Source organism: Protopterus annectens, chromosome 16.part0 (genome assembly GCF_019279795.1).
Source record: "Protopterus annectens isolate FY-2018-M chromosome 16.part0, PAN1.0, whole genome shotgun sequence".
Taxonomy (NCBI): domain Eukaryota; kingdom Metazoa; phylum Chordata; order Ceratodontiformes; family Protopteridae; genus Protopterus; species Protopterus annectens.
This window is the reverse complement of record NC_056750.1, coordinates 588485040-588512007: the sequence shown is the minus strand read 5'-3', so window position 1 is coordinate 588512007 and position 26968 is coordinate 588485040. Positions and strand designations below refer to the sequence as shown.

Below are 26968 nucleotides of genomic sequence, written 5' to 3'. Positions count from 1 at the left end.
CACCCCCTACTTAAATATACCAACTCCAAGATCACACCACAGTGGAGGAAATAGCAAAGCCGCGGAACCAGCCCACCAAATTCTTTGCCTGGGAAAGAATTCAATGTTCTGCGGCTTCGTTATTTTCAGACTTCAAACTTCCCAGTTCGATGTTTGGATTTCTGATATACACCCGAAGTATAAACAGTCATGCACACTGTAAACAAGGAGTAGTGACTTGTGCAATAGAAGAAAACTGCAGTTGTGTACACTTACCATAAATGTAGATGTTAGAGTGTATTCACTGCTGCAGTCATTACATTTGGGTAATCTGCTGGCAGGTTGCCCTCAGTCGGCCTGATTAACAAAGTCTTTGGTCCTGCATCAGTTGCTGTCCCTTCTTCCATGACGTCAGGTCATCAGGGGGTATAAAACATGCAGCTGACGCCATTACATCAGTTTTTCTTGCCGCAGATGTCAGGTGTCCCCCAAATGGGGAGCTATATATATATATATATATATATATATATATATATATATATATATATATAAATAATATAAAACACAAATCGTATACCTCCAAACAAAAGCAAATACACCAAAAAGGCTTTTAAAAGATAGTAACAGAAATGAGAGGCATAGTTAGAGAAAAACAGGGGGCTGGAGGGAGGGTTACCAGGACTGCAACTGTGAATACACTCAGACATCTACATTTATGGTAAGTGTACACAACTGTACTATGTTCTTCGTGTTTCACTGTTGCAGTCATTACATTTGGGTAGAATCCCAAAGCTATGGTTGGGAGGATGGATTTATACAGCATCAGGAGCAGCTATAAGGCCCTGCGCAGGACAGCAGTGGCAGAGCCAGCTCTGAATTTAGAGAAGAGAGGTAAATGGTAATGTTTGGTGAATGTATGAACGGAGCTCCAGGTAGCAGCTTCTAGAATGTCTCTGGTAGGAACCCCTCTGAGAAAGGCTGCAGAAGTAGATGCAGCCCTGGTGGAATGAGATCTGATCCCCTTGGGGACAGGTGAATACAATGGCTTATCCATTTGGAAATAGTAGGATTTGAAATAGCATTTCCCTCTGCCCCTGCAGCAAATGCCACCAATAGTTGTTCAGATTTTCTTAGAGATTTTGTCCTGTTCAAGTAGAATCTTAGTTGTCTGTGTACATCCAATGAATGCAGAATCCGCTCACCCTTGTTCTATGGATTTGGGAAGAAAGTTGGCAGATGAATGGTCTGATTAAGAGCCACATTAGATACCAGCTTAGGCATAAAGGATGGATTGGTCCTGAGAGCCACCCTGTCCGGGTAAAAAATAATGAAAGACTCCACTGCCATAAGAGCCTGTAGTTCTGAAATCCTTCTAGCTGAAGTGACTGCTAAAAGAAAAGCTGTTTTCCCAAAGAGAGAAATTTTAGGTCCACAGTAGCAGATGGCTCAAAAGGAGGTAGAGTGAGTTTTTCCAAAACAAAATTGAGGTCCCATGCAGGAGGTGGTGCTCTCCTGGGAGGTCTTACATTTTTGGCCCCTCTGAGATACTGCTTTAGCAGAGGATGAGAAAAGAGGGGAGGCGCTGTGTTGTAATGAGCTGAAATGGCAGAGGCATGGATTTTTATGGAAGAAAAAGATAAGCCCTTGTGAAGCATCGTAGTTAAGTATTGCAGAATCGGAGGAATACTGGGCATTGCTGTGCTTATTTCCTTGTGCTTGGTTCCAGGCACAGAATCTTTTCCATTTGTCAGCATAAGATTTTCTAGTACTAGGCCTTCTAGCCTCCAAAATGACATCCATCATAGGTTTGCTAAGAGATGTAAAGGGTGAAATTAGTTGATTAGCCACACTGCAAGATTCAAAGTTTGGAGCCGAGTGTGCAGAATTTGGTAGTCCTGCTGAGACAGTGGGTAAGGTGTCAGAGGCAGGTGCCACGGAGGAAGGTGCGACACATTGTGCAGGAGCGGGTACCAGTGTTGGCGAGGCCAGTCTGGAGCAATCAGAACCATTTTTGGTTTGTCCTGTCGGACTTTTAGGAGGACTTTGGAGAGCAGAGGCAGAGGGGGAAAGGCATAGACTGATAGGTTTTTCCAGCTGAAGGATAGAGCATCCACTTTCCAAGCTTTTTTGTGATTAATTCTTGTGCAGAATTTGTCCAACTGATAGAGCTTTTTGCCTCACCCCAAAACTATGAATAGGCTCCCCCATTTGCATGTCAACATGCTGAAAATTTGTGGTTCCAGTTTCCATTAGTGTGGGTCCATAAGATTTCTGCTTAGTCTGCCTGAGTATTTTGCTTTCATGGCAGGAATTAAGCTTGTAGATGTATTTGATAAGTCAAGGCTGTGTTCCACAATGCCATGGCTAGTCTGCAAAGGGGGTAGGAATGTGTAACCCCCTGCTTGTTCATGTACCACATGACTGTGGTGTTGTCTGTCTTTATCAGTAGTTGTCCTGGATGAAAGTAGTCCTTGAAGGCTGTCAGAGCATTCTGTACAGCTAGCATATCTTTCTGATTGATATGTAGGTGCATTTGATTTGGGTTCCATTTGCCCTGAACGCATCTCCCTGCCAGATGTGCCCCCAAGTATAGTCTGATGCGTCTGTAGTCAGGTTTTGGATGGCAGGGTGTGGAGTGAATGACAGTCCCTTGTTTTGGTGGCAGGCCACTGCCCACCATAGGAACTGTAGTTGCAGGCAAGGTATGATAGGAATCCTTGTTTCCAGGCTGTGACAATGTTGACTCCATAAGCTTTTTAGGTACCATTGAAGTTTCCTCATATGCAGTCTTGCATATGGAATTAGAAGAATGCAGGAGGCCATGAACCCCAAGTCCTGCAGAATTTGTCTTGCAGACAGCTGGGTTTTTGTGGCCACCTGTTTGAAGTAAGTCATCAACTGAATTTGCTTTTCTGGCATAAGGTAAGTCTTCTGGGCAGTTGTATTCAAGCTTGCACCCAGGAATGTAATTTTTTTGAGAGGGTACTATTGTGATTTCTTTTTGTTTATGGTGTACCCTTAGACAGGTTAGAACCCTTTTTACAAACGCCAGATGTTTTAGAAGAGTGTTTTTGTTTTCTACCTGAATTAGACAATCATCCAGGTATGGATAAATTTGAATATTTTTTTGCCTGCAAAATGCAATTACTGGTGCCAGGCACTTTGTGAAGACCCTGGGCGCAGTAGATAAGCCAAAGGGAAGTGCAGAGAACTGGTAATGCAAGTAGCCTGCTTTGAAGCGGAGGTATCTTCTGCAAGATTCCCTGATTGGGATATGCAGGTAAGCCTCTTAAGTCTAGAGTTACCAACCAGGCATCTTTGCCTAACATAGGTAGTAACTATTGAAGTCAGCATCTTGAATTTTGGAATGTCCAGAAATGTATTTAGAATGAATTGGACGCCATGATTTGTCTTTTCTGGGTACCAGGAAAAGTCTTGAATAGAAACCTTGTCCCTTTTCCTTTTCTGGTACTGGTTGAATGCCCCCCCCCCCCATTCATGAGGGACAACTTGTTTCTGGGCCTCTGCCCACTGATTTGGAGGCAGATCTGGCCATCCGTTTGGGACTGGCAACGTGTTGAAATGAAATCTGTATACCTGGGATACTATATTTAAAACCCATTTGTCCTGGGTAATCAGTTGCCAGTTTCGTGCATGAAGTGCCAGTTTTCCCCCCAAAGGGGTGGGCCAAAAGATAAGTGCTTGGTGATTGCATTGGAAAGTCATTGGTGCCTTGTTGCTTCCAGATTTGGTGGTGAAGGCACACCATTGCTTTGTTCTAAAAGTTCCTTGCGACTGAAACCTGGAGCCTTTGGAATGTCTGGATTTGACCTGAGCGGCTCTCGTGGGTACTGGAAAGGACCAGTTCTTAGTAGGCCAGTGCCTACTAAATCTGGGTGGCTGCACTTGTAAGAAATCTTTCACAGTTTGCATAGATTTAGCTTTATCTTCCATCTTTTTCAAAACTTCTTCAGCCTTATTACCAGAGACTGTCCTGTTGTAAAGGAGCATCCAACAATTTTGCTTTAACATGGTCAGGCAGACTTTGCTCCTTCAGCCAAGCATGCCTTCTTATCACAGATCCAGTTACATCAGCCCTGCAAGAGGCCTCCAAGGAATCAAAACCACATTGCAAAGTATGTTTTCCAACTTGTTCAGCTGAATGTAATAAATCCTGCAACTCTATTTTCCACACAGTCAGAAATCAACATCATTTTCTGTTTAAGTAAACCCATGACATGCTGCTGATATTCAAGCATATGAAATTGACAGTTTAAAGCCCTGATTGTCAAGGTTGCAGACGTGTAAACCTTCTTACCCCATCTATCCAGCACCCTGGAATCTCTGTTAGAAAGGGTAGGATTTTTAGCAGTAGAGGCCTTAACACCCTTGAGACCCTGATAAATGATTTGTGTCAGCAGTAGGGTTTTTGATAAGGAATTTGTGGAAGTCAGGAACCCTGTAGAATCTGTCTGGCTTACTAGGAGCCGGAGGCAGGGAATCAGGAGTCATAATGGATTCTGAAAACATCAACAATGTCTAGAACAGGAGGTAGAGCCAAAGGCCTATGCTGAGGAAGAAGAAGAAGAAAATCCCCAGGTCTCTCTTTAGATTCAGAGAAATCCTGACTCTCCCAGTGGAAGTGTTTCCTTAAGGTATGCAAAGTTTCTCCAAAAGATAAATTCTCAGGGGGAGAAGCAGAATGGATGGAGTCTTCTGCATCAGAGTCCTCATACGTGGGTATAGACAAATCCTGATCAGAAGAAATAGAAACCTGATCTGAAGATTCATAGTCAGTGCCTTGCCTAGGCCTCTTAGCAGGAGCGGGATGGGTACCCCTGAACAAGGTAATTAAATCTTCAGCCATTTTGATCATTTGTTTTTTAGGCATTGGGGCCTGTACATGTGGCCCAAGCGTCGTTTTTTTAGACATAGAAGTAGTTTTTGGCCTTAGTTTTGAAGATGGCGTCTGTTTAATATACAAATCTTTAGGCCTGAAAACACCTTCAGAAGCCGGTGCCTGCTCAGCGGATCTGGACCCATCTAAGGTAGAGACATCCGTGGGTTCAATACTTAAAAGTATCTTGCGGCATACCGGACTCCGAATGGGTCTCTGTAGAGGCCTGCAAATCAAAAGTAGTGGGTATCAGGGGCTGCGAAAGCACCTCACTGAGTACCGGCGAACCGGCGACTGGCTTAGGAGAAGCATCTTCGCCAGTTTTGGACCTCAGTGGTCTATCTCTGTTTTTTTCTTTATGTTTTTTAGGTATTCCGGTAGTCGGATTGCTAACAGACAACATTTCTGGATAGTTAAATCTTGAGCCAAAATATTTAGAAGCAAAAATATACAGACGTTTAAACGTGCGTTGATTAAATTTAGCACAAAACTGACAGCAAGGCACGTTGTGGTCAGGGCCTAGGCAAGGAATACAGTACAAATGAAAATCTTTATGAGGTATTTGCTTCCCACAAGTAATGCAATTATTAACTTTTACTGACATCGGTAAGGAGCAAGAAAAAAGTTTCCCTAACGGGGTACTTAGCTTTTAGTTGAAGACTTTGGTTCTGAAACTCGAAAACGAAAATTTCAGGAGTCAGCCGACCAGCACTTGCAAACGGCTTCTGCTTCGGGCACCGCACAGCAAGAAAGACTGATGTAATGGCGTCAGCTGCATGTTTTATACCCCTGATGATCTGACATCATGGAAGAAGGGACAGCAGCAGACGGAGGACTCAAGACTTTGTTAATCAAGCTGACTGAGGGCAACCTGCCAACAGATTACCCAAATGTAATGACTGCAACAGTGAAACATGAAGAACATCTAAATTATTTAAAGCAGATTTTTTCTCACAAGAAGAAACATCAGATAAAGCATTGCTCATACAGAGCCTGACAATTCAAAATTATGAAAATCAAAGTTACAGAAGCCTACACTTTCACCATACTTATCAATATTCCCAGCCTTCTCAGAAAGGAAAGGACTGGAATTAACCAAATTTTTTGCAGTAGGATTAACTAACGCTATAGCTGTTGGGTCAGGTTTGGGATGAGTGCATAAAAACTTAAGACTGAGGAACTTTATACTATCTGTCGTTTTAGGTACCACAGGATGACTATCAGGAGAACTGCAGGTAGTGACACACATTCTCAAACATATAGAACAGGAGGAATGGGTGTAGGTTGGTGAAATTCCTTCTGTAACAACTCGTAGCATTTTTTTGAGGGACTGAGAAACCTGAGTGTTCTCCAGCTGAAAACACTGGCACATTCTGGAAACAGTCTGAGATAAACACCAACAGGGAGGATCAGAAACGAAGCTCTCCTAAGTTTGAATCAGAAATCTGTGGAAAAAGCCCTGTATCTCTTTCTTTATCTTCCTGTCCAGATCCAGAATCTAGAATCGCTCCAAGAAGAAAGGCATCTCACACTTTCTTTAACCAGAAACTATCTTGAAGAATCAATAACCCAAAATCAAACCCTGAGCCAGACCCAGTAATCTACTACTGTCAAAGAAAATCTGAAGAGGAGCAGACACATACTTAGTTATCGGTTTCTTTTTGCAGGAAAAATGGGGCCAATCGTGTTTCTAATAGCAACAACTTACCCAAGGATGCGCATAGCATAGCGTTCGGACACGATAAGGAAGCTTTCCCTGTTCCCTCTGTCACGTCTGACAAGAGTGGCTTTCCCTTGCCCACTGAGAGGGCCAAACAGGCGCAGAGGATGCGGCTAACCCCCAGTTCATAGTAGCTGTATGTGCTGCACCAGAGGGGTCTGGGGTAAAACATGAGTGATCTGAGGTTCGGCTAATGGCCACAGCAGAGTCACCCACCTGGAACTGAAGCAAAGCACTAGACTGCTGTGGTGGGAAAGGTTGTTTACTTTATTTTTTCTTTATGTGGCTGGAAGAAGTACCAACCATGGGACTGGCAGTTTGTTCCATGGTCATGCCAAAAATACAGCCTCTTGCCCAGGGAAAACAAGCAGCAAAAACCAAGAAAAATGTAAAGTCATTACAAGGCACTTTTTCACAAAAACACAGGAAAAAACATTTTAAAACACTTTGCCAGCCCTAAAAAGTGACACACAATTTCTCCATAGAAAAATACTTTAAAAAAACTTAACTGACAGGGAAAAAAAAGAGCTCTCCTGTTAAAAGAATGGAATATAGTCTAGTGACAGTCTTGTTAAAACAAACTCCTAGCTTAAAAATAACTTTTCAGAACAGGAGATTATCAATCTTTTTCTAAAGGGAACTTCTCTGCCCAGCAAAGGAAAATCACATGCCAACTATCGATGCTCAAAAGCCTCAGAGAAGTTTACTCTTCTGTGGCAGGAAAGCTCTTAAGTGCTTACCACCCAAACCTCTTATCAGTCAGCTCAGTTTGAGATACTAATGATTTGGGAATGTGGAAGATGCCCTGAAGCTTTGGAAGATGTCCAGCTGTTGTATTCTTGCAGGATATAATATAACCCATATAGCTTAAGCTACTACAGCAGTGATCAATACAATGAACATCCTCAAATGCTGACAGCACTGTAGGAATGGGTGAAGGTTCTGTTAATTCCCTTTGTAACAGCTTTCAGTATTTTCTGTGGGACTAAGTAACCTCAGTGTCCTTCTACTGAAAACACTGGCACATTCTGGAAATAGTCTCAGAGAAAGAAAAACACTCACAGGTAGAATCAGACACTGTGCTCGCTTCTAAATATGAATCAGAAACCTGAGGAGAAAACCCTGCATCTGCCCATTCATCTTTCTGTCCAGATTTAGAATCTTGAATCTCTTCATGAAGAGGTAACCTTTTTTCCTTTACTAGAAACTACCTTATAAGAAAGGTCAATAGCCTGAAGTAGACTCTGAGCCAGGCCTAGTAAACTACTTCTGTCGAGAGAAAGTTGAGGAAGAGCAGATACATGTTTAGTTTTTTTTTTTTTGAAAAGAAAAATGGTGCCAACTGTGTTATTAATAGAAGCAGCAGCTACACCAGGGATGGGCACAACATTATGATTAAACAGAGAAGCCTTCCCTGTTCCCTCTCCCAGAACTGACAAAAGTGGCTTTCCCTTGCCCACTGAGGGGACCCCAACAGCTGTACAGGACATGACTAACCTCCAGTCCTTGATGACCGTTGGTGCTGCACCACATGGATCCAGGGCAAAAGAGGAGTGATCTGAGAAACCAGCTTTGGCCACAGCAGAGTCACCCACCTGTGGCTGGGGCAAATTGCTAGCCTGCTGTGGTGGGCAAAAATAATTTGCTATTTTTTTTTTTTTTTTTTTTTTTTTGTGGCTGGAAGAAAGACCGACTGTGGGATCAGCAGTTTGTTCCATGGATAAGCCAAAAATGATGCCTCCTTCCCAAGGAAAACACACAGCATAAGCCAGCAAAAATGTAAAGTTGAAAGTCCCCCCCCCCCCAACAAAAACAGTGAAAAGCACTTTTACTTTTTGGGACTGACAATGTATTAATTAAACACAACTGTTCCACAGAAAAAAAAAAAGATTTGCAACTACTAAACTGACAAGAAAAGAATGCACTCTGATTTAAAAGTACAGTTAACCCTCATGGCAGTCTGTTAAAACACAAACTCCTAGATAAAAAAAATAAGTTGCTAATCAGGAAGGTATATTTAAACAATACATTTTAAATGTAGAATGGTTTTCCCCCCAAAGAAAACTTAGCCCAGCAAAGGTACATCACAAGTTGACCTTCGAACCTCATAAGCATGCACAGAAGTGTTCCTTCTGTATCAGGAAAATCCTGAATTGCTTGGCGCTCACGACTGTCTTTTTAGGACACTCAGCTTGAGGTACATAATGGTTTGAGCAGGTGAAAGGTGCCCTAAAACTTTGAAAGCTGGCCAGCTGTTTTATCCTATGCAGGATTTAATCCATACAGCTAAGGTTACTGCAGGAGTGATCAATATGATGAACATTAGATGTTCTTCTCAAAACTGTTTTTCATCTTAAGATAATTGTTCATGTATGACAACCTTTACATCTTAAGAATTTCTTAAACTCCTTCCAAACAAAAAAACAGACTAGATTTTTTTTAATGCCATATTGGCCCAAAACAGATTTTCTTCCCACAATCTTGCCATAATGTTTAGCCTATCTAATCTTAACATGTGAATTCACCTAGCTATTAACTGACTATCTTTGCTGCCTCATTCTTTGTTTCTTTCTTAGAATTTCATCTCTGGGGTAGCATGACCTTTTTAAAACATTGCAAATGGGTTTTATCATCTTGTTTTTTGACCACAGCCCAACTTCTAAAATCAGGATATCGTTTCAACTTTACTAATTCAGTTAATGGTTTGTTTGCCATACCTCCTAGTGATGCAAAGCAATACAATATTTGTCTTTGCTTTTAAGTATCGAGTAGATCTTGTCCAACCTCCTTTATATTCAAAGATGACTACAGAGTAGGACATGTGCATTATTTACTCAACTAATTCTTTAAGCCTTATCATCACAAGTTCTACTCTATCTTGTATATCAGTTTTGACTTACATGTACTAATTAACTAGTCATAAAGTACAGTTTTGTACCTACCATAAATGTAGATGTCCGAACTGGATAGCATCTGCAGTCATAACAACTGGGTTGTCCTGTCGTCAGGCAGCCCTTCAGTCGGCCGGATTCCAAAGTCCGGGTCCGGCTTCGGCTGATGTCGCACTTCACCCGACGTCATCTCTGTTGGTCTTCGGGTATAAAGGCATCAGCCGACGCCATTTTCCTCAGTGTTTCTTGCCCCAGATGCCAGTAGACCTCTTGAAGGCTAAAATTTGGATAGATGCCAATGTTTCCAAAAGATAGAGGTAAACACAAAAATAAGCATGTATGTACATATATACAAACAAATACACCATAAAAGACCCCCACCAGCTAGCTATTAGGAGGGTAAACACCCTAGGAGTACCACAGAGGGAAGGAGGGAGGGTAATCCTGACTGCAGATGCTATCCAGTTCGGACATCTACATTTATGGTAGGTACAAAACTGTACTATGTCCTTCATGGATGCATCTGCAGTCATAACAACTGGGTAGAATACCATAGCCAACTAGTGGAGGAGGATAAAAGTAGATTATGGTGTGTTTAGGATCCCTTGCAGTACAGCAGTGGCAAACCCTGCTCGGGATCTGGAATATAGAGGCAAATTATAATGCTTGGCAAATGTATGCATGGAGGTCCAAGTAGCCGCCTCAATAATGTCTTTGGTTGCCACTCCTCGTAAGAAGGCTGTGGTAGTGGCTGTTGCCCTTGTAGAATGAGGTCTTATGTTATGTGGAATTGGTTTTCCATGGAAGGAGTAACAGAATCGTATGCAATTTCCTATCCATTTGGAGATTGTCTGTTTGGAAATAGCTTTTCCTTCCCTTCCTGTTGCATAGGCTACAAAAAGTTGGTCAGTCTTTCTGCTACTTTTTGTTCTGTCCAAGTAGTAGCGTAGCTGTCTATGTACATCCAAGGTATGCAGTATTCTTTCCCTCTGTTTTGTGGGTTGGGAAAGAAGGTAGGTAGGTGGATTGCCTGGTTTAAAGACACTCTGGATACCACCTTAGGCATAAATGTAGGATTAGTCCTCATGGACACTCTATCTTGGTGGAAGATTAGGAAGGGTTGCACCGCCATTAAGGCCTGTAGTTCTGAAACCCTCCTTGCTGAAGTAATTGCCAGTAGGAAAGCAGTTTTCCATGACAGGTGTTGTAGGTCTGCTGTTGCTGCTGGTTCAAATGGTGATAGTGTCAACTTTTCTAGCACAAAGTTTAAGTCCCAAGCTGGTAATGGTGGTTTCCTTGGGGTTTTACATTCTTGGTTCCTCTGGGGGACTGCCTGAGCAAAGGGTGCGAAAAACAGGTGGATCAAAGCTGTATTCTGCTGAAATAGCTGATGCATGTATCTTGATGGAGGAGTAGGACAGGCCTGAATGAAGAAGTTCGGCCAGATACTCCAGAATGTTAGGCATATCTATGTTTGACACATCTTTTCCTCTTTCAGTACTCCAAATGACAAACCTTTTCCATTTTCCAGCATAGTTCCTTCTTGTTGAAGGTCTGCGTGCTTCAATAATAATGTCTTTAACTCTTTGGGAAAGTTCTGGATTAGCTGCTGCTATGTGATGTTCCATGCAGTCAGTTGCAACGTTTTTAGGTTTGGATGTATGATGCTGTAGTTGTTCTGAGTTAACATCAAAGGCATCAGGGTATTGGCCACATATTGTTCGAGACATGCTCCGCAGCAGTGGGTACCAGTGTTGTCTTGGCCAGTTTGGAGCTATCAGGATTATCCTTGGACGTTCTTCCTTGATTTTTAGTAGTACTTTGTGTATCAAGGGAAGAGGTGGGAATGCATATGCTGTTAGGCCTTTCCAGCTGAAGGAGAGCGAATCCACTTTCCATGCTAGTGGGTGGAATGTCCTTGTGCAGAATTTTTGAGCTGGTGATTGAGAGGTGATGCGAATAGATCTATCTGAGGCATTCCCCATTTCTTTGAGATGGTCTTGAAGATGTCCGGGTGCAGCTTCCATTCGTGGGCATCCGATGTGGTTCTGCTTAATATGTCTGCTAGAGTATTTTCTTTTCCAGGTACAAATATTGCCTGTAACTGGATGTTGTAGCTGAGTGCCAGGGTCCACAGCTCCAAAGTCATTCTGCATAGCGGGTATGAATGAGTGCCTCCCTGTTTGTTGATGTACCACATGACTGTGGTGTTGTCTGTCCTTATCATCAACTGGCCCTCTTTGAGAAATGGTCTGAACTTTTGGATTGCCAGTTTTACTGCCAGCATTTCTTTTAGGTTGATGTGCAGGTGAAGTTGATCCTGTGTCCACAATCCTTGCACGCATTTGTCCAGCATGTGGGCCCCCCATCCTAGGTCTGAAGCGTCTGTTGTGATGGTCTGGCTTGCTTGACATCTGAGAAAGGGTAGGCCTGGGTTTGACTGGCATGCCTGAGCCCACCATAGGAACTCCTGTTTTAAGCATGGAATTAGTGGGATTTCTGTTTCTAGGCTGTGCCTGTGTTGGGACCATAAATTCTTTAGGTACCACTGTAGTTTTCTCATATGTAGTCTGGCAAATGGGACCAAGATTATGCATGATGCCATGAAGCCCAAGGCCTGCAGTACTTTTCTTGCTGTTAACTTGTTCAGTTTTGTTAGTGCCAAGAAGTAAAGAGGGAGTTCTTTTGTTTTTCTGTAGTTAGGAATGCCATTTGTTTTACTGTGTCCAATTCAGCCCAGGAATGTTCTTGTTTGGGATGGTATCAGCCTTGACTTTTGTAAATTGACTGTGTATCCCAGTGCTTGTAGCAAGTAAATGACCCTTTGTAAATCTGTTGTCAGCGTGCTTTGCTTGTCCCCTTGTAGCAGGCAGTCGTCCAGGTATGGGTAAATTTGAATTCCCTGTAGTCTGCAATGGGCGATTACTGATGCCAGGCATTTTGTGAATACTCTGGGCAGTAGATAAGCCAAAGGGCAATGCTGAGAATTGTTAGTGCTCTGATCCTGCAAGTAATCTGTGGTATCTTCTGCAGATTGGTCAATGGGGACATGCACGTATGCCTCCTTGAGATCTAGAGTTACCAGCCAACACTCCTTACCCAGCATGGGAAGAAGTTGCTGTAGGGTCAGCATTTTGAATTTTGGGACAATGATGTATGTATTTAAGGTGGACAGGTCGAGAATTGGTCTCCAACTTTTTTCCTTTCTTGGAACTAGGAATAGTCTGGAGTAGAACCCCTTTCCTTGCTCTGCTGTTGGCACTCTTTCCACAGCTCTCATGTTTGCTAACTCCATTATCTGTTGTAGAGCCTCTGGTTTTTGATTTGGAGGTAGACTTGGCATTCCTCTTTGACTGGTAAAGTGTGGAAGTGGAACCGGTAACCTTGATCTATGGTTCGTAAAATCCACTTGTCTTTTGTTATGTAGTGCCAGTTCTTTGAAAATAAGGTTAACTTTCCGCCTAGAGGTGCTGCTATTTGTTCCCTGGTAGGCGGATTTAGCGTTAAGTCACTGTGGTTGTGTTGATGTAGTGGCAGTGGTTGTGTCTGTGCCTCTGTTGTTACCTTGCCACTGTCGTCCTCTGTAGGCACCTCCTCTGGATTGGTTTCTGCCTCTGGAACGTCTATTCCTGCCCCTTTGAGATCTTGTGGAGTCAGGAAAGGACCAATTTTTGGCAGGCCAGTTCCTGCTAAACCTTGGGGGTTGAACCTGCAAGAAATCTTTAACCGTTTGAACAGATTTTGCCTTTTCTTCCATTTTCTTCATAACCTGCTGGGCAGGTGTACCAAACAAACTTGTCTTATCCATAGGAGCATCTAGCAACTTAGCTTTAACATGATCCGGTAAAGCTTGCTCCTTTAGCCCTGCATGCCTTCTTATCACTGTGCCAGTCATGACTGATCTAAATGAAGCCTCCAGTGCATCATAGCCACATTTTAAGGAATGGTTACTAACCTGTTGTATGTTATTTACCATTTCTAATACATATTTCTTATCAAGAGATTCATCAGTGGTTAGCTTTTTAGTTAACTGATCAAGCATAAACTCTTGGTATTGTATCATGTGAAACTGACAGTTTAAAGCTCTAGCTGAGAGAGTAGCTGAAGTGCAGACCTTTTTACCCCATCTGTCTAATGACCTTGCTTCCCTTTCAGAAGGAATAGGGTTTTTAGCTATGGTGTGCTACTGCCTTGGGACCCTGGGATATAGTTTCGGGTCTGCAAGTGGGGCCTTGTAAAGGTGGTGATGAGTATCTGGCACCCTGTAAAATCTGTCTGGTTTGGCAGGTGCTGGGGTAAAGAATCTGGAGCCGAGCAGACATCATTGAAAGCATCATCCACCACAGAGAGAACAGGAGGTATAGCTAAGGGCCTGTGCTGTGGAAGGTGCAGAAAGGTCCTAAGTCTTTTCTGGAGTCTGAAAATCCTGTTGCTGCCATTGGAACTGCTCTCGCATGGCATGTAAGGTTTCCCCAAAGGAGAATTCTTCTGGTGGGGAGGCAGCTGGAATGGATTCTTCAGCATCAGAATCTTCAAAATTGGAGAAAGGAGCCTCTGGCTGGTCAGTTATGTCTGATTCATCAGCAGAATCAGAGGACACTGGCTCAGGGGGTTCTGCCCTGGGTCTCTTCTCTGGGGGCTGAGAGGCCCTGTCTGGGTGAGATTGAGATCCTCTAATTAATGAAATTAAATCTTCTGCCAAGGTAAGCATTTGAGAACTAGAAGAGGGCCTGGTTGTGGGGGGTTTAACAGGCACTGTTTTAGTAGTCTTGGCTGCTTTAACCCTGGCGAAGGCCTTAATGGACATGGCTGCTGGAGGCCTAGCAGCACCACGTGCTGGGGTAGAGACATCCAAGGGAATGGTGTCTGATAAGTCAGTGGCAACCACCGTAGTGGATAAAATTTCTGAGGCCGATTCAAGAGTGGTAGCAGGGGCCTCAGTTGTAGAGATAGATTCAGCTGTACTTTGACAGTTTTCTCGGTTTCGGCTGAAACCAAGACACTCGCGGTTTGCTTAACCATGGTTTCGGCCGAAACCGCGGACCGCGAGTGTCGGTCTTTATCTTTGCGTTTTTTGGCAGATTGGGTAGTCGGAGGATCCCACGGCATAATGTACGCAAAATCAGAACGAAAAACTGTTCTGCAAACTCCGACCGGCGCTGTTAAATCCTTCCAAACAAAAACAAAAACTAGATTTTTTAAAATGCCTTAAGATAATTGTTCATGTATGACAACCTTTACATCTTAAGAATTTCTTAAACTCCTTCCAAACAAAAAAACAGACTAGATTTTTTTTAATGCCATATTGGCCCAAAACAGATTTTCTTCCCACAATCTTGCCATAATGTTTAGCCTATCTAATCTTAACATGTGAATTCACCTAGCTATTAACTGACTATCTTTGCTGCCTCATTCTTTGTTTCTTTCTTAGAATTTCATCTCTGGGGTAGCATGACCTTTTTAAAACATTGCAAATGGGTTTTATCATCTTGTTTTTTGACCACAGCCCAACTTCTAAAATCAGGATATCGTTTCAACTTTACTAATTCAGTTAATGGTTTGTTTGCCATACCTCCTAGTGATGCAAAGCAATACAATATTTGTCTTTGCTTTTAAGTATCGAGTAGATCTTGTCCAACCTCCTTTATATTCAAAGATGACTACAGAGTAGGACATGTGCATTATTTACTCAACTAATTCTTTAAGCCTTATCATCACAAGTTCTACTCTATCTTGTATATCAGTTTTGACTTACATGTACTAATTAACTAGTCATAAAGTACAGTTTTGTACCTACCATAAATGTAGATGTCCGAACTGGATAGCATCTGCAGTCATAACAACTGTTGTCCTGTCGTCAGGCAGCCCTTCAGTCGGCCGGATTCCAAAGTCCGGGTCCGCTTCGCTGATGTCGCACTTCACCCGACGTCATCTCTGTTGGTCTTGCATAAAGGCATCAGCCGACGCCATTTTCCTCAGTGTTTCTTGCCCCAGATGCCAGTAGACCTCTTGAAGGCTAAAATTTGGATAGATGCCAATGTTTCCAAAAAGATAGAGGTAAACACAAAAATAAGCATGTATGTACATATATACAAACAAATACACCATAAAAGACCCCCCCCCAGCTAGCTATTAGGAGGGTAAACACCCTAGGAGTACCACAGAGGGGAAGGAGGGAGGGTAATCCTGACTGCAGATGCTATCCAGTTCGGACATCTACATTTATGGTAGGTACAAAACTGTACTATGTCCTTCATGGATGCATCTGCAGTCATAACAACTGGGTAGAATACCATAGCCAACTAGGGGAGGAGGATAAAAGTAGATTATGGTGTGTTTAGGATCCCTTGCAGTACAGCAGTGGCAAACCCTGCTCGGGATCTGGAATATAGAGGCAAATTATAATGCTTGGCAAATGTATGCATGGAGGTCCAAGTAGCCGCCTCAATAATGTCTTTGGTTGCCACTCCTCGTAAGAAGGCTGTGGTAGTGGCTGTTGCCCTTGTAGAATGAGGTCTTATGTTATGTGGAATTGGTTTTCCATGGAAGGAGTAACAGAATCGTATGCAATTTCCTATCCATTTTGAGATTGTCTGTTTGGAAATAGCTTTTCCTTCCTTCCTGTTGCATAGGCTACAAAAGTTGGTCAGTCTTTCTGCTACTTTTTGTTCTGTCCAAGTAGTAGCGTAGCTGTCTATGTACATCCAAGGTATGCAGTATTCTTTCCCCTCTGTTTTGTGGGTTGGGAAAGAAGGTAGGTAGGTGGATTGCCTGGTTTAAAGACACTCTGGATACCACCTTAGGCATAAATGTAGGATTAGTCCTCATGGACACTCTATCTTGGTGGAAGATTAGGAAGGGTTGCACCGCCATTAAGGCCTGTAGTTCTGAAACCCTCCTTGCTGAAGTAATTGCCAGTAGGAAAGCAGTTTTCCATGACAGGTGTTGTAGGTCTGCTGTTGCTGCTGGTTCAAATGGTGATAGTGTCAACTTTTCTAGCACAAAGTTTAAGTCCCAAGCTGGTAATGGTGGTTTCCTTGGGGGTTTTACATTCTTGATTCCTCTGAGGAACTGCCTGAGCAAAGGGTGCGAACAGGTGGATCAAAGCTGTATTCTGCTGAAATAGCTGATGCATGTATCTTGATGGAGGAGTAGGACAGGCCTGAATGAAGAAGTTCGCCAGATACTCCAGAATGTTAGGCATATCTATGTTTGACACATCTTTTCCTCTTTCAGTACTCCAAATGACAAACCTTTTCCATTTTCCAGCATAGTTCCTTCTTGTTGAAGGTCTGCGTGCTTCAATAATAATGTCTTTAACTCTTTGGGAAAGTTCTGGATTAGCTGCTGCTATGTGATGTTCCATGCAGTCAGTTGCAACGCTTTTAGGTTTGGATGTATGATGCTGTAGTTGTTCTGAGTTAACATCAAAGGCATCAGGGTATTGGCCACATATTGTTCGAGACATGCTCCGCAGCAGTGGGTACCAGTGTTGTCTTGGCCAGTTTGAGCTATCAGGATTATCCTTGGACGTTCTTCCTTGATTTTTTAGTAGTACTTTGTGTATCAAGGAAGAGGTGGGAATGCATATGCTGTTAGGCCTTTCCAGCTGAAGGAGAGAATCCACTTTCCATGCTAGTGGCTGGAATGTCCTTGTCCAGAATCTGTTGCGCTGGTGATTGAGCGGCGATGCGAATACCTCTACCTGAGGCATTCCCCATTTCTTTGAGATGGTCTTGAAGATGTCCGGTGCAGCTTCCATTCGTAGGCATCCGATGTGGTTCTGCTTAATATGTCTGCTAGAGTATTTTCTTTTCCCGGTACAAATATTGCCTGCAACTGGATGTTGTAGCTGAGTGCCAGGGTCCACAGCTCCAAAGTCATTCTGCATAGGGGGTATGAATGAGTGCCTCCCTGTTTGTTGATGTACCACATGACTGTGGTGTTGTCTGTCCTTATCATCAACTGGCCCTCTTTGAGAAATGGTCTGAACTTTTGGATTGCCAGTTTTACTGCCAGCATTTCTTTTAGGTTGATGTGCAGGTGAAGTTGATCCTGTGTCCACAATCCTTGCACGCATTTGTCCAGCATGTGGGCCCCCCATCCTAGGTCTGAAGCGTCTGTTGTGATGGTCTGGCTTGCTATGGTAGTAGGGAAGGGAGGAAGAGAGGATAGTGGAAAAAAAGGGTGTGTTCTTGTGGGATGATTACAGAGGCAAATCCATGTGCTGTTAAGGTACTTTTTGAGAGTTTTCTTGAATTCATGGATGTAGGAAATGCTTCTAAGGTTCATGGGGAGCTTGTTCCGTGCAAGAGCAGGGAAGTAGCTGTAGAGATTCCGTCCAATAGATTTTTTAGGTTTGTGAATTTGTAAGAGACATTGGTCAGAGCTTCTGAGGGATCGAGGGGGCTTACAGGGGGAGACAAGAGAGGAAATGCTAGGGCAAAAGGAGGACTTATTCGAAATAATATGGATAATGAGAAGTTGGGTAAATAAAAGTTGATTAGGAAACTCTAGCCAGCTGAATGTCTGGAGAGCATGACAGTGGTGAGATCTTGAGGGCAGATTGTTGTAGGTGCTTTAAAGTTTGGAAAGTAATGCAGGTTAAGTTCCTAACACAATAGTACTATGTTCATTGTAATAATTCACTGTAGCAGTAATGACTCTTGGGAAGATCTTTCAAAGCTTACTGACCAGTGGATAGATGGCCCTTGGAAGGATATGGTTGTAGGAGTCCCTGCATACTGGTTGTGGCAAACCCCGTCCTAACTCTCAATACAATACCCACACTGTAATGATGGGAAAAGTGTGGAAAAATGATTTAAGTTATTGCTTTGTGAATAGACTGTGTATTGAATTACCGAAGGAAAGCAGTGGTCTTAAGTGTAATGTGTCCCAACATGCCCAGTGGCAGTCTCACCATGAAAAGAACTGAAGCAGATGCAGTGGCCTAGCTGCTTAGATTCAGTCTGTAAACTGTCCTGCCCTCAGCAAATGAAATTAACTGATCAGATTTTCTAATTTGTTTTGTTCTGTCTAGGTAAACTCTCAGTCACCTATGCACATCCAAGGAATGTTAGGATCCTTTGTTCAGGGATGATGGAAAAAACAGGGAGGTGGATAGCCTGGTTCAAAGATACTTCTGTTGTCACATTTTGCAAGAAAGCTGCATTAGTATACAGTGACCTTATCCTTGTGGAAGATGAGAGAATTTTAGCAGATGACAGCCTGCAACTTGGACATTTTTCTAGCAGAAGTAGCTGCCACAAAGATGACAGTCTTCAATGAGAAAAAGCAGAATGGTACAGAAACATCTGGTTCAAACTGGGGTGTGTGTGTGGGGGGGGTGGTGGTGGTGGGGTAAGCTTCTCTTAAAGCTAACCTAAGTCTCATGGAGGAATAGTCTCTTTCTCTCTACCTTAGGAGGTCTCAAATGTAGGACCCCCTTGATGGACTGCTTTATTGGCAACAAGGAATAGACAGTGGGGATTGCATGACAGACAATACAAGATGGCCGATGTATATACATTGACTGAAGCATAAGACAAACCCTATTTTGTAAAGGTCCAACAGGTATGAGAGAATCAAGGACACAGGTGTTGCATATGGGTTCCGACCACTTTTAAGGTACCAAAGGGAGAACATTTCCCACTTAGGTACAACTTCCTTTTATTTGGTTTTCTAGCCTCCCTCAAAATTAATTGCACATTCTCCGAAAACATGTAATGGGACTGAGAACAAAATTATTCAAGCAGTCAGCCTTACAAGTCCTCCCTCAGGTTGGAATGAATAAGTGACTCCTTGCTTGTGTCAAGAGAGCCACACTCTCAGGCAAAACAGATTAGTCTTGTTCTTAAGGAGAAGGAACAGATTTTACCTGGAGGAGAAGAGTGCTACAAGCCACATTTGTTGTCTGCCATCTGTTTATCTTCTGCAAGACAGTGGAAACCAAGGGTAACTGAGGAAAAGCGTACACAGAAATAACTTTCCAAGTTATGGAGAAGACACGTGACCAGACCCAAAATAATCCATATCTTTGTGCAAAATTTCTTGAGCTGTGTTTTCCAGAGAAGCAAAAAGCTCCACTTCTGGGAAACCTCACCGATTAAACACAGAACTACATCCCTGTGTAATTTCCAGTTATGCAGATCCATTTCTATTTTGCTCAGATAGATTGCTGAACAATTTTCCTGATACAAGACTAAGAGTTCATGAAGGGGAGTCCTGATTCCTGGGCCAGATCAAATGCTTGCACTGCTAATCTGTATAGTAGTTAAAAATGGTTTCCTCAATGCAGAGACGTAGATGGCTACTGTACACAGTGGCGCCCTGCCTCCCCTGCTCTTCAGAGAGAAAATAAAGGTTCATTCACTCCTTGTACTGGCACACCAAGCAGGTGGCCAGATACATGCCCTCTCTCCTGCCCCAGCTCTTCAATGGAAAAGCACAAAAAAAATCCAAGGTTAGGGCTAGCAGAGCTTCTGAAATGCAGGAGCCGATTAGGTCCAGATTCTGGACACTGTTCCTGACCCTCCTTCAGAAGAAAAAAAAATCTTATTTTTTTAAACTGTAGGAAACTGCTACAGTTTATACCCACCATGGAACGTTAAAGCACTCTGGTTTTAGTTAGGAAATTTTTTTTTTTTTTTACTTTTAAACTGTAGCAAACTGCTTGTTACAAATGTGGCAAGCAGCTAATACAGTTTAGAGCACACAGAGTGTGCTACAGTGCTCAGTATTGACAGCAAATGCAACAATGGCTTTTAAAAGCCAGTATGCCCTAAACAATGATTAGGATGAAGGCCAACCACAGTCCCTAACACTATGCTCCTGGGGTAGTTGCCCCCTTTGTCCCACCCTAGCTACTCTATTGCCTCTACATTTGTTGAGGTAGTATATCTCTGGGCTGTAATTTGTTAGGATGTTTAGAACCCTCCTGCTACCAAACAGGATTGAATGTCTCATTGGCTAGTATGACTGCCATCACCTCTTATGGTGATGTCTGCTCCTGAGGTTCTTGTTCCATGCCTTTTGGAGGCTTAGCCACCCTAACATATGCTTCCCTGGCTGTGACTCGGGCACCTGTGGTGAATATTCTGGCGGTCTGGGCTCATCATAAATGGCATCCCCAGTTTAAGTGCAATTGAAGAATCTACCATGAGAAATCTGTTTTGAAAACGGGTAGTTGTGGGATAGGGTGGGTTTGCTGGTGCCATCTGCTTCTTAAGTACTACTGAAGCACCTTCATCTGTAACTTTGCTAAGGGTGCCATTAAGATAGAAGAAGCCATGTATACCAGCATTCTCAGGAATTCCTTGTAGGAATATAATTATGTTGTGCTACTGTGGGGAATTATTTTGACAGATAAAGTTATTTTTTTGGAAGGCAGAAAATATAGTTGTGCAGGTTGCACTCACCTTACCATCTACTGTCACTGTAATTTGTACTTGCCATAACAGTAGATGTTCGAATTCCTCACTGCTGCCGTAGCCTTAGACCATTTGGGTTTTATCCTGCCCAAGATACTACAACCAGCCAGTCTTCCAAAAGCTCTACCACTGTCCTCAACCAACACCGACTGCTTACTGGCTAGCCCCTTGGAGGCAAATCAACAGTGTATAGACAACTTCAGGACTTCCTTGCTACATCAAGGAAAAGTATCTCCGAGGATTCACAGGAGCAGCTACAGGTTTCAGGCTTCATTTCTGGCAGACAAGTTTCCATAGAGGAACTCTTCTACACAGAAAACATCGTCTGATGGAGATGGCACTTCATCCTGGGCATGAGGTTTCTTTTCCCCGGCCCCTCCCAGAAGAACGTCCTGGAGAAACTCCACGAATCAAAGAAGATGGTTCTCCCATACCCAGATTTAACACTAGAACAGCTTTAGGGGACATAGCTAACTCCTGGTCCATGGTGGTAAAAGGGACTAAACCATACAAACCTTGAGGAACCAATGAGTGGTCTGAGAAAAAAATGACTATTTGCAGGGTCAAACATCATTGGCTGAGGCACTGTCTGAGCCTGTGGGGTAGGCAAGGGCTACTATTCTGTTCCTAGTTTTAGGTACAGTGGTAGAAGAAACAGCAGTACCAGTGTAAGAATCCAAGCTGTAGCTTGGAGAAGACTGACTGCCGATAAGTGCAACTGAGAAATGTTTGGAAGGTAAGTTGTCAGACAAGTGGTCACAAGCAACACACACAAACTTCACCACACAGTCCCTCAGAATTCAAAAGTAAAACCACAAGCAGTACACAAAAAAAAAAAAATCAGCATTCTAAGCTCCTTTCACAGAAAGTACACTGACAGAAAACAAAAGAAGAAGTATACATAAGTACCAAAAATAAAATAAATTCCTTATAAGTTCATAGGTGTGTTCTAGGCTAATGGCCCTGGAGCCTTTACAAGCCTAGCCCATAGGATTACCCTGGCATCGTGCCACCCGACCTTAGTTCCCTAGTGGAGTGATCCCAGCGGTGAATTTTCTACTTCCCATCCACTCATCAAGATTTCTCTTGAAGAGGGCTAGTGAGGTGCTCTGTTTGACATGTATGGGAAGTCTATTCTATAGCATGGGCAGTCTCTGGGTTATGAACCTGTCCCTCCAGCACGTTCTGTTGAGTGTGGTAATGAAGTTGAGGTCTCTGGAGTGTGTGGTGCGGAGGGATTGGAATTTCTTTAGATGTAGCATTTCTAACAGAGCTGGGTCAGACAGCTTTGTAAGTCAAGCAGAGATTGCCTCTAAGTAGGCGATGAGACAGAGAATAGTTGGAGTTTTTTTGAGTCTGCCCATATAGGACAAGTGCTTGAGGCCTAGAATCCTCTTTGTGAAGTAGTTTGCGACCTCTCCAGTTGTTGCAGGTGTCTAGTGAGGTACATGCCAAATGGGGCATTGTATTCCATGATTAACCTAATGAGAGAAGTAGAGGGAGACAATTACCTCTTTCTTCCTGGATGCAAAACTCTTAGTAATGAGATGTGCCACACAGAAGGACTTTCTGACTACAGTGGCAATGTGGTAGTCGAAAGAGAGGTTGCTGTCAACCTGTGTTCCCAGATCTCTTACACCTTCTGTGTTCAGTGGACTACCATCAATGTGGTAATTCATGGGAACTGTGTTTTTCCCAAAGGGAATGACAACATTTTTTGGCATTGAGCTTAAGGCCATGGTTCTGACACCAGTCATTGGTCTCAGTGAGGGCTTTCTGTAGGATGTCAACATCACTTGGGGAGTTAATAGCTCCCAACTTGCAATCCTCTGCGAACTTTGTCAGTCAGATTCCCTTCGTGTTGGCCTGGACTTCAGAGAAGTAGATTCCAAACAAGAGAAGACCCAGGCAAGAAAGTACTGATGTTGTCTACATGCTGGGTGCTGATTTTCCTCCAAAGGGCTAGTCACTCTGCAGTCAGCGTGTAGGTATGGGAGTGAGCCAGGGCTTTTTCTAGACTGGCCATTTATTTTGTATTGGGCAGGATACAACCCAAATAGCTAAAGGCTACTGCAGCAGTAAGAATGAACACAAGTCCTTTGTTATTTTGTGTCCAACACTGCTCACAGAAACAGGACTCAACTGCTGGGTATAACAGGATTTTGGTAGGTTTACAGAGAGATGGGGAATGGAAGGAAGTCAGTGCACACTGCAGAGCCTTCTGAATCTTCCCTAGGGAGGCTGAATAAATATGGCAGGCATCCAGGTACAGACAGATATAAATGCCATATATTCTGCCACAGGCAATTACTGGAGCCAGGCACACAGTTCCTTAGGTGTAGAAGACAAACCAAAGGGCAAAGGGGTAAACTAGTAATGGAAACATTCTGCCTAAAATCTGAGAAGCTAAGGCATCCTTTAGGTCCATGGTGATAATGCAGGCTTGTGGAAACAGGAGAGGTTCAAGTGTTGCAATGTTAACATCTTGAATTCTTCAACTTTTAGAAATTTTGCTTAGATTTAGCAAGTCCAAAATGGTCCTCCACATGCACCCTTTTCTTAGAAGTAGGTATAGTCTAGAACAGAAGTGTGTCACCTTCTCCTTCTACTACTGTCTCACTGAGACAACAGTTCTTGTAGCAAGTTAAGATTTGGTTTGTTTGACTAAGGGGACTTAAGGGATACCTAAAAATTTTGTTTCACTTAAGTGCAGACTGTATCCCTGCCTTGACATTTCAACACCCAGTTGTACTGAGTGATGGCCTGGCACTGCTTCAAGGTTTTTTTTTAAGGAAAGGGAGGGTGGCTGAACAGACTGAGCATTGGGAATGGTTTGGATAGTGGGAAGAGGGTTTAAGTTTAGATGAGTCACTGATGTTCCTTATCTGGGTCTTGGTCCAAGCTTCCCTTTATGGTCTTGCTTGTCATTTCCTTTTACTGTGGCCTTTCTTACCTTTCCGTTGCATCCCTTTGTCTAGTTTTTGATACAGTAGCCAGTTCTTTGTGGGATAGTTTCCACAATATTTAGCAGATGAGGAAAGAAAAAGTTACTTAATAGACTACATAGCATTTCCTTTGTTCACTAGTCTCTTAAACACCTTCTCTGTAGGCTTGCACAAAAGCTCTGTACCCTAAGGGATACATTAAGGAGTTCTACTTTTACAAGGTGTAGCATCTTGTCCCCTCCTCAATTTCTGAAGGACTTCCCCAAATGAGGCATCCTCTTAGAGAGGTATAGAGGATAACGTGAACTTAATGTCAGACTTGCACTTGGGAAGGGGAGGACATCTGGTCAACAGAAGCCAATTCATCCATCCAAGAGTAAGTAGTATCAGAATCAGAGGAGGTCAAGGTTTCACTCTTCCATTTCCACGAGGGGGATCCCAAACACTGGCTGTTCTTCACAGTATGTCTGCCTGGTTCTCAAACATTACATAAAGTTCTCTATCAGCCTGAAAACTTCTTGTGAAGAAGCCTGGACTGTGGATTACAGCCCACCACACACAAGCTGTGGCAAGTCAGTGGATATCTTGTTTGCCCTACATTGTAATGCCCTACATTTGGAGATGGGAACCACATTGAAGGACTATGGTCATGGGCATATGCTTGAGTACTGATAACATCCTTGTGGACTAACAGTGAGTGAATGCCATACTCACCCTCACAAATTATAACCTGGGCATCACAGTCCTCTGGATCGAATTACTTATAGAGTGGATTCATCCTGGGAGGGGATGCCTGCATATACGATTGTGACTGCCTGTACATGAGCTTTGTCAAGAGGCTGCAGAAGGGCAAGACACCAGATTTAGAGGATGCAAATGCACTAGTTAATCAGATGCCCATGAGCCTATGGAGTGGTCTTTGGACTCTGATGGATTGTACTCAGCTTCCCAACATTTCTTTGCTATAGGATGTTTCTCTAAAGTTTTTTTTTTTTTTTGGCAAGACATCAGTTATGGATGTAGCCAGCATGTATGTAGCTGACACCACAGCAGTCAGATCAGATGAGTAATGACTTCTGAGCTAAGCAGTCCCAATGAAATTTCACTCTTCACTTGATTGTCCTCTGGTTACACATTTTATTGGGGAAAACATGACAATTATTAATTTTTTCTTCAGCACGTGACAACTAGTCCTGATACCTGAAAGTTAAAATGGACTGGCATACAAAAACATCAAATAAAAAAAAAAAACTTCCCCTAACAGGATACTTACTACTCACAAAGCCGATCCACACATATAACCAATGATGTAAAAACAGTAACTTGAGTGAACTGCAGCAAGAAAGAACTGAAGATGGCATGGGTTGTTGTCCCTCTTTTACCAATGATGTCCTAACATTCAAGTAGATGGGCAGCTGGGCCTTGTGGAGGAAACGTGAAAAGTTCTGGACTTTCAGGGACAGAAGGTCTCAAAGTTATTAACGCAACAACGAATTAAACTAATTTTTCTTGTAGATGCCACCTAAAAAATGCCTAAAATCAAAAACCCATTTATGGGAACTCTCCAGAAATTACTCCCTAGTCAGGTCACCAAGGACTCCTGATTTGTTACTCTTCTGACTTTTTATACAGTTTTCTGCAGTGTACATACTAAATTTGCTGCTCAGACTCCTCCAGTTGTGATTAGGACACTGTACTAATTACTGTAGGTTATAGAATTTCTCCTAATAAAGTGTTTTCCATTTATCTTTTTCTTGCTCCTTCCTGCAACACTGATTTTTATCACAATGCTGTATTTTTAACCTAGAACATTGTTCTTTATTTTTAGTGTTTTTGCCAGTGAACAACTACAGAGTCCTATTTCTTCACCTGTACACACTTCCTATAATCCGTTCTCCTTTTTAACTTTTCTTTATAACTTTGTCCTTCCCTTTCCTGCATCTTTTTACTGCTTTTCTATACTACTTATATTGCTCACATTCCTCAAACTATCTTTTCACCTTACTCATTGTCTGTCACAATATGGCTCCACTCCTACATTTTCTCACTAATGCAAACAATTCTATTACAATCTCATGTGCAATCCTTGGTCTGCTGGAATCCAGAATCCGATCTGCTTGTACACTCAGTACTGCAGTGGATATCTTATTTGTCTATGTACAGCCTCTGGATTACACCTGTCTTCTATCATTCCTGTATCTTTACAGCCTTCCAAAGTTCATTACCCATCAGTACACAATCACTTTCTGATCAAATACCCAACCTTACTTTCAAGTGAGCTGTTCGATCTGCAGACACTTGACTGATAACTATTACAGATACTTTTTTGTGTACCGAGTGTGTACCCCTGAATAAATCTACCTCTCCCATCTACAAGGGCTACATCACAGTAGGAAATCAGTTTCAATAGCTGTATACCATATTTACTTTATAATCCTTCGAATTTTAATAAAAATCACTGCAAGACCCTTCCTTTTACTGATGCTCATGAAAAAGATTATAATATCAGTCATCTGCATAGAAAGTAATCCATACATGAAAATCTGTCAAGTAAAACATTTCTGAAAAAATCATAAGTTATTAACTAAACCAGGATGGCAGAATGCCTAGAGTGAAACTAGTCCCTCTAACTATATCACATGAGAAGTCCTAGAATGATAGAATGGTCAATCATAACATTTTTTTTTTCATATCTTGGCTCCAGCATTTAGACTATGCTTTTCTACTTCTACAGTACATCTGAATAAACATAGAACTTATGAGATGGTGTCTAAATGTTTTTCATTGTAATCACTGATTATCTCACCTCAAAGCTATCACTACAGTTAATACGATTTAGATACGTACCTGTTGAAAATCTCTTTTCTTTCTTGCTGTAAAAACTGTAATATGAGGAATACACAACCGGAATAATTGGAACCTGAAATGGAAAAATCCAAAAAATGATCACACTGCTGCAGACTCAAAAAGTACAGTTATGTACACTTACCATAAATGTAGATGTTTGAGTGTATTCACTGTTGCAGTCATTACATTTGGGTTATCTGCTTGCAGGTAGCCCTCAGTCCTGATTATCAAAGTCTTGGGTCCTGCGTCGGTTGCTGTCT

At 42.6% G+C, this 26968-nt stretch overlaps 1 protein-coding gene across 2 annotated transcripts in view; it reads right to left on the bottom strand.

The window, feature by feature from the left end:
- Positions 1-26968, bottom strand: part of LOC122790888 (1-acyl-sn-glycerol-3-phosphate acyltransferase alpha-like) — a 1029281-nt gene that overhangs the window by 28292 nt on the left and 974021 nt on the right. For both annotated transcript variants that reach the window (XM_044058560.1, XM_044058559.1), the window contains exon 5: positions 26709-26781. In XM_044058560.1, coding sequence (XP_043914495.1) covers positions 26709-26781 — 73 coding nt within the window. The remainder of the gene's footprint in view (positions 1-26708; positions 26782-26968) is intronic.